Consider the following 6,648-nt stretch of genomic DNA (forward strand, 5'->3'; position numbering starts at 1 on the left):
TCGTTAAGTACAGGGTACATTCTTTGGATTAAATCTTTTTCAATAAACGATAATTCGGTGTACTGATGATCACGAATTTAACATAACCGAGATGCCGAGGAACGATACACGAATTTCCCCGTTCTATTTTTCTACAAAGAAGCAACAATTTACCTGTTGCTATCAAATATTTTTATTCAAACGAATCTGCGTAATAGATTATTCCAAGTCTGGTCCCTTAGAAATCAAACGAAGCACTACTGTATTTACATCAAATAGGTAAGGTGTAGCGTTCGAAATTAGTATTTTAATTTTGTCTTAGAGAATAAAAAATTACGGTCTTGACATAATTTATTTAATAAACGAATAAGATTTTACTGGTTTATTGTTGTTAAAAAACACTTGAGTCGCAAATTAATTTGTACAGCGCGCGAATTCACTCGTGATCGAAGATTAGAACGGAACATGCGCACAAAATCCGTCCGGTTGTGGCGTTAGAGCGGTCGTTCAGCGCGTGATGTCATTCTCTGTTCGTTGTTAACTACGTTCCCGTGTTGTGATTGTACGTTTTCAATCGCGTCGACAGATCCCGAGCGAAGTGTAAAATCGTTCGACGATTGTTCGAAATCACGGATTACGACAATTCATTGAAGGTGAGTTTGGGGAGTTCAGTGAATATGTCGTACCGAACGACCGTGACGTAGCACGTTTTTAGATTTCACAATTCAATTAAAAACAAACGTTAATAAATGAGTGAGTTTTAACAATAACAGATCAATGGACGAAGATCTCTGATATCGTCAAACTAATCGGACTCATCAGCTCGGGATGATGAATTTTGAAGAAGAGAACGGATCTATGAGATCCTTGTCATCACGAAATATTCGTTGCTGTCTCGCAACAGCTAGATATAACAGTTCAAAGTAAATCATCCTAATTCGTGTTTAAACGCTTCCTTTTACGTAACCGTTATTTCTCACGCGTCGTTTCAGTTAGAAAAGTGCAACTTCTTTACGTAAATGTATATTAACCTTGTCGATGTTTTAGCGCATATATACGTATATCTATATTTCGTAGACCGTATAATTTGAGAGGACCGTTCGGCGAAGTAAATGGGAAATATGGATGAATTGCAAAATCGGAACGATCTCGTGGCTGCTTACTGTGGCTACGACGATCGTAATAATAACTACAGGTTAATGGAGTATCTTGAATTGAATAGTCGTACAGAAGATTCGTTCCGTAAGCAAACACAAAAAAGGCGCGCGAATTGAACGTTGGAAACGAACAATGTGCCATGTATGCGTGCTTAAACTTGCAGGTGAACCGGAAGTAACTTTGAATTTGAACGAAAGTCCTGTGGAGCTACCGCTTCATCCGTTGGAGGAACTCGAGGAAGATATGTTCGATTACGAAGCTGACAATTTACTACAGGATACGAATACAGAGTCAGAGGTAAATTAATAGAAACAAGAACAATTTATTTCTACTTCGATTTTGTGTTTTGTTCCTTTCAGGAGCAAGTCGTACCGTCTAGTCAACTGAGTAACAGTTATAAATATCCCGAGGAACTTACTATCTCTGACGACGAGATAGACGAGGGCATATTTGAAGAAGAACCGGCGTCCACTTTAGTATTACCGAATGATAATAACACGTACGACTCTCAGCCTCCGTGAACATCGACTACTTTAATATAGTCGATGTATCTCTAGAGTAGCATTGTGCGCCAACTTGCTACCAATATGTAATGTTATTAAGTTTTTCCATCGATCAGGGTCACCGAACATATTTTAAAAAGCATTACAGTAGTAGAGTTGTAACATTTTACGATGGTTCGAGCAAAAACTCTGAATGGCTTTTCAAGCCTAATTCAAACGCAGCGACAAACCAGATTGCTCGTAATTTGTTCGACATTGCTATAAATTTTATTTGTTTTTATTACGAAAGATTATTCTAAGAACAGTGATTTACTCGATTATTAAGTTTATCGTTAAGATTTTATAAAAGGAAGAAGATAGAAATGGATTTGCTTTAAAAATAAATCAATACTCAATAGTAAGTAATCGATATTTTATGCAAGACTTGAATAAATATTATACCTTCGAAACATTTGCTTTGTGCAATAAACGTAATAGAAACCGTATTTTGTACACGAGATTTAAGCGTATATTATTTATCGAAGGTCTACTTATTGTATATATTCTTAGGTAATATACACTAAATAACAGTATATATATAACAGAGAACTGAGCTTATAAATAAAGTTAAATGTGAGAAACCATTAACCGTAAATCGGTTAATAGAATCTGCCCTCTTGTTTGTATCGAGTGCTCTTTCGATACCTAGTAATCGAATTAAAAAAAATTTGAATATTCAGAAGTATGATTTTATTAAATAATTTCGTTAAACGAAGTTTAACGCGAAAGACTGCGTTTTGTTTGGTTAGGTTACCAGATATTTTCAAGTACATCCGTATACAAAAAATGTACTTGAACGACCTCTGGCGGTTACGACCGTTTTTTAGTAATCTGTAACATTCTTTTTACAGTTAAGTACCGTGAAATACCTCTTGGAAACGTACGTATAAAAATGTATCTGTAATACTAGTTAATTCATAGTTCAACCGTGTCTTGTTTCTGATAGTATGTTTATTTTGTTTCCGTAAAAGTTCAACGACATTGCCGCTAGGGAATTCAGTTATATCGAATAGGTTAATTTTATTCTGTATTGTCACTGCAATACTTCTGCTTTACGAGTATCGTGAGCATAAGTGTACGTACATAGCGTTAATGTTTCTTCTACTTTACAACAATGTTAACCAATAAAAATATTTTATTACTTGATTCCTGTCAGAATCCTTTTTAGAATAAATATTGTGTTTCTCGTATCGTAAAGTAGAATACGAAGCGATGGAACACAGACTTTCCCTCGTTTGTAAAAGCAAGAGATAATTCAATTCGATTCGCGATCCACGGTATACAATTACTGTCTACAAATTATAGTAATTTGTCGAATCCGTAGCAATCGTTCGAAAAATGGGGCACGGCTGCGCGGTAAAAAAAGAAGCCATTAAAAGCGAAGGTAAATAGTTCGATACACGGTTTTGTGGTTTGCTCGCTATTAGCAATTTTTTACCATCGACGGATTTAAGTAAATCATCCGTCGACAGAGTTCGGTGTTGCGTTTCTACGAAAGTCGATCTATAAAGCAATTTTTTGACACCGAACACGCAAACGAGCCTGCACAATGTTGTATGCTAGAATTACTTTCGGACTCGTGTTCGAAAGTGAAATTGAATCGTGCCGAATCGAATTTCACACGTTACCCTGGGAATCGTACTCCGGTGACCACAACGAAAGCTTTTTGTCAATCGCAGCGTTAATTCGCCTGCGCCACGAAAATTCTATGGGAACGTAGATGTCGCCCCGATCGTCGCATAGAAATCGCCAATGCGATGCAGGAAAAATGCGTGGCTATTTGACAGCGATTTAACCTCGAATCGAACGAAAACGCAGAGACAGCTTTTCTTGTTTCGGTCTACAACTAACATGAAATTTCGCCATCGTTTCCGCATTCTTCGATCGTGTACCGGGGGCGTCGAGTTACGCGAATTTTTACGGTAATTAATCGCAAATATCGAGGACACAGATGCGGTCTGTTACACGTGACATCATAATTATAGTACAACGTGATGAAACATGGATCTTGTATGCTCGATTACATTCTATTTACAAGCAAAGAATTAAATAATACATGTCGTAATTGTATTCGTGTCAAGTATCACGGGACCTTGAAATAAACGTCGATCGCGTGATGGTAAGGTAATTAAAAAAAAAGATGCAAAGACTTTCGCAAATGAAACGTATACGGTGTTTCATAAGCGTGTCGCTTGGACTAAATGGAGGAAGTGTGTTTCATCAGCCGCCGGTGTTCATCGTGCATTACGATCTTGGAAATCGTACGACACGATGTCTGGTGTAATTCAAGCCCATAGTCCAGTTTTGCTGGTACAGAAATACCGGACAGTTTTGCAAGCAGTCTCGTGTTTCGCGCAAAAGGACGACAACTTTTCATTAGCGATCGATGGCGAAGAGATTACAGAAGAAACACCCACGAAAATCATTTTATGGTAATTCTACTATTTATTTAAATTATTACACTGTCCACGTTACGTGTTTCATAAGGTATCCTGGATAAAAAAAAATAATCGAACGCTGTGAACTCGTTTACAACGTGTTCGTTACAAACGTTTATATTTAATCGCGACCGCGTAACTATCGATGACCGAATCGCGGGCAGCTGTCTGATCTCTGTTATTAATGTCCAATCGAACCTTGAAGTATCGATAATTAACGGAGTGTCGAGTTACAGCGATAAAACGATCGATACTCGGTTCTCGATTAAACGTTGTTTCGAAATCTACGCCTTCGACGAGAATAAATCGTACAACCGTTCCGCCATTTCGATGGACTGAAATTGTAATTTTTAAAGTCGATAAAAAATAGCGTACATTTATTAAACGCGACTTTCGCGGAGTATATTACTGTTAGCTAAACTCGTTTACCCGTAATCGCATTTTCCATCTTGTTCGCGTATGCTAATTTTTCATTGTGCTTCCCCGAGATGATGCACGACGTTTTCCGCCAGCAAAATATTGGAACAACTTTTACCTCGCCCACGCGACTCGTTGTTGGCAAAAGGATGAATACGCGTTGGTTGTTTCATTTGTTCGCCACACTTTAGCGGGGAGTACAACAGAGGGGAAGGGGGGGGAGAGGGGAAAGAAGAAAAAATTTATTATCTCAATTTTAATAATTTCCATAGACCAGCTTCTCTCGAATTCTCAAAATTTCGAATCTTTTTTTGGTAGCCCCCCTTTTGACTTTTTCTAAATCCGCCATTTACACACACACGCTTTACGTAAAACTAATTACAAAGTCCCAAGAGGAAGATCAACGATCGTAATCGGCTATTTCGGAGATTCGAAACTCGATGGGTCTGCAAACCGGTTTTCGTTGGCCCCGATGTTCCCTTTATAACCTAACTTTTTCTTAGGACGATCGTAAACGCGAGTTTTAATGAAAGGCCGGCCAGTCCGCGATCGAATCGAGCTGCAAACAAGAACGCGTTAAATGGAACGAAAGAATCTTCTTCTTTGGGTGTTCGAGAGGCATCGTAACGCGTTTCTGGACGATGCACGCGCATTGTGCGCGAACTTCTTGGAAAGCAGGGCCGTCGAACTCGACTTTTGGAGCTTTCTCCGGCGATCGTACACCTACCCTCCGGTTAACGTCCGTTCGGTATCCGATTGCAGCCGTTTTTTTCTTTTTTACTCTTCTCGTTCAGTCCAGTGACCCACATTCCCCCTCGTAATTGACTTCCGACGAATTTCTCGCTTATTTGTTCGCACACGTGGCGAGAAAGACGCACCGTTCGTCCGCCATATTTGTTCTCGATTTATAATACGCGACTCCGTGTTACGATTTCTTTGAAAAATTATCCTATAATAGAGGAAATTTTATTTAAAATTTTGAGCGATAAGAATCATTTTTTTTTACAACTGACAACCGCAGGGCAGCCCTTTTGGAAGTCGAGGGCTGTTGGGGAGTAGCGTCCCCACGTACCCGAAGCGCCAACTCGGATTTTAATGAAATTTTACGGCCTCTTGCAATGGCCAAAATTAAAAAAAAACATGTTTCTATCTTCTAACGTGGATATTCGAGAGGTGTTCTCATCTTGCCATTTCTGGGATCTCGAACAGTTCTTGTCAGCGAAGCCCGAAGGCGGGGACGGGCAGATTAAACGCACGAAGACGTAATGTCCTAGAAAACGAGCCATAAATCTTTTGCGTCCTTTCTCGTAGTCCGCGGGTCTTACGATGCGTCAGTTGCCATTGAGAGCGGTACAAATGGAATGTTCTCTTGAGAAAGTTAACTGATATTTTCCGACGGTGCCTCAGAAATGTCTGCAAACCAGATTCGTACCAACGACGGTCTCGAAAAAAGGCATTGTTCCTTTTTGTCTCAGCGTGAAATTATAGTTGGTCCGAAAAACTAAATGAGGTTAAAAATCTAAATTGCCAGACGTACAGTGGCCATTTTGATTTTTTAATATAGTTCATTCTTTCATACATGAAGATATTTAAGCTTTGTATACGAAAAAACTAAAAGTAGAACTTGTCAAGGATCGTGACTTTGTTGAAAACGCCGTTTCTCGTCCGATCGTCGAAGTGAAGCGCGGTTGGGCGCGACCAGTAGTGCAAGGATGGGTGACCGCTCAGGGGGAAAAAACACGTATTGGTGATTTTATGTACCAGTTTAAATTGTTAATACGGATCTATTATTGGTTCTGTAATTGGGTATACTTGCTCATTAATGTAAAAAGCTAACTTTAAATGGGTATGTGTTAATTTCGAATTTAGGTTAGAAATCGAAAAAGCCCCCAAGGTGTGTTGTTTTAGCATCGTTAAAATGTCGGAAACGACCAACGGAGTTCCGTGTGACGTCAGTGCAGAACCGTAAACGCGTCCTGTAATCATGCCGGGATTACATAAGCGTATTTAAGATGTTTACTCGGTGAGTTATGCCCGGGTGTCGAACGGACGAAAAAAATTCTCGCCTGTCGACGACCCGCGTCAAGACGGTAGTCCTCTCGGCGGACGCACGT

The 6,648-nt window shown here is 39.4% G+C and overlaps 2 protein-coding genes across 6 annotated transcripts in view; both read left to right on the forward strand.

The window, feature by feature from the left end:
* The first annotated feature begins 477 nt into the window (after nt 1-477).
* Nucleotides 478-2,605, forward strand: LOC122395157. 4 transcript variants are annotated; one of them, XM_043392529.1, is made up of 5 exons: nt 478-632; nt 753-902; nt 1,027-1,221; nt 1,301-1,434; nt 1,497-2,605. In XM_043392529.1, the coding sequence occupies exons 3-5, from the start codon at nt 1,092-1,094 to the stop codon at nt 1,656-1,658; spliced, it is 426 nt and encodes a 141-aa protein (XP_043248464.1). In that variant the 5' UTR covers nt 478-632; nt 753-902; nt 1,027-1,091; the 3' UTR covers nt 1,659-2,605. The 4 variants fall into 4 exon arrangements, with proteins under 4 accessions (XP_043248464.1, XP_043248467.1, XP_043248465.1 ...); XM_043392532.1 differs by having other exon boundaries at nt 478-902; nt 972-1,174; XM_043392530.1 differs by lacking the exon at nt 753-902 and having other exon boundaries at nt 1,057-1,221.
* A 1,182-nt stretch (nt 2,606-3,787) lies between these two features.
* LOC122395257 (heparan sulfate 2-O-sulfotransferase pipe) overlaps nt 3,788-6,648 on the forward strand; it is a 74,469-nt gene continuing 71,608 nt past the window's right edge. For both annotated transcript variants that reach the window (XM_043392699.1, XM_043392700.1), the window contains exon 1: nt 3,788-4,111. In XM_043392699.1, coding sequence (XP_043248634.1) covers nt 3,951-4,111 — 161 coding nt within the window. In that variant the 5' untranslated portion in view covers nt 3,788-3,950. The remainder of the gene's footprint in view (nt 4,112-6,648) is intronic.

The sequence above is a fragment of the Colletes gigas genome, unplaced genomic scaffold (genome assembly GCF_013123115.1).
Source record: "Colletes gigas isolate AHSC1104 unplaced genomic scaffold, ASM1312311v1 Colletes_gigas_Sc00005, whole genome shotgun sequence".
NCBI lineage: Eukaryota > Metazoa > Arthropoda > Insecta > Hymenoptera > Colletidae > Colletes > Colletes gigas.

Bases quoted from the DNA above. Each gene is read 5' to 3' on its own strand.
- LOC122395157 (XM_043392529.1), top strand. From the start codon at position 1,092: ATGGGAAATATGGATGAATTGCAAAATCGGAACGATCTCGTGGCTGCT. The intron at 1,222-1,300 runs GTAAGCAAACAC...TTAAACTTGCAG, and splicing joins TCGTACAGAAGATTCGTTCC to GTGAACCGGAAGTAACTTTG. The intron at 1,435-1,496 runs GTAAATTAATAG...TGTTCCTTTCAG, and splicing joins ATACGAATACAGAGTCAGAG to GAGCAAGTCGTACCGTCTAG.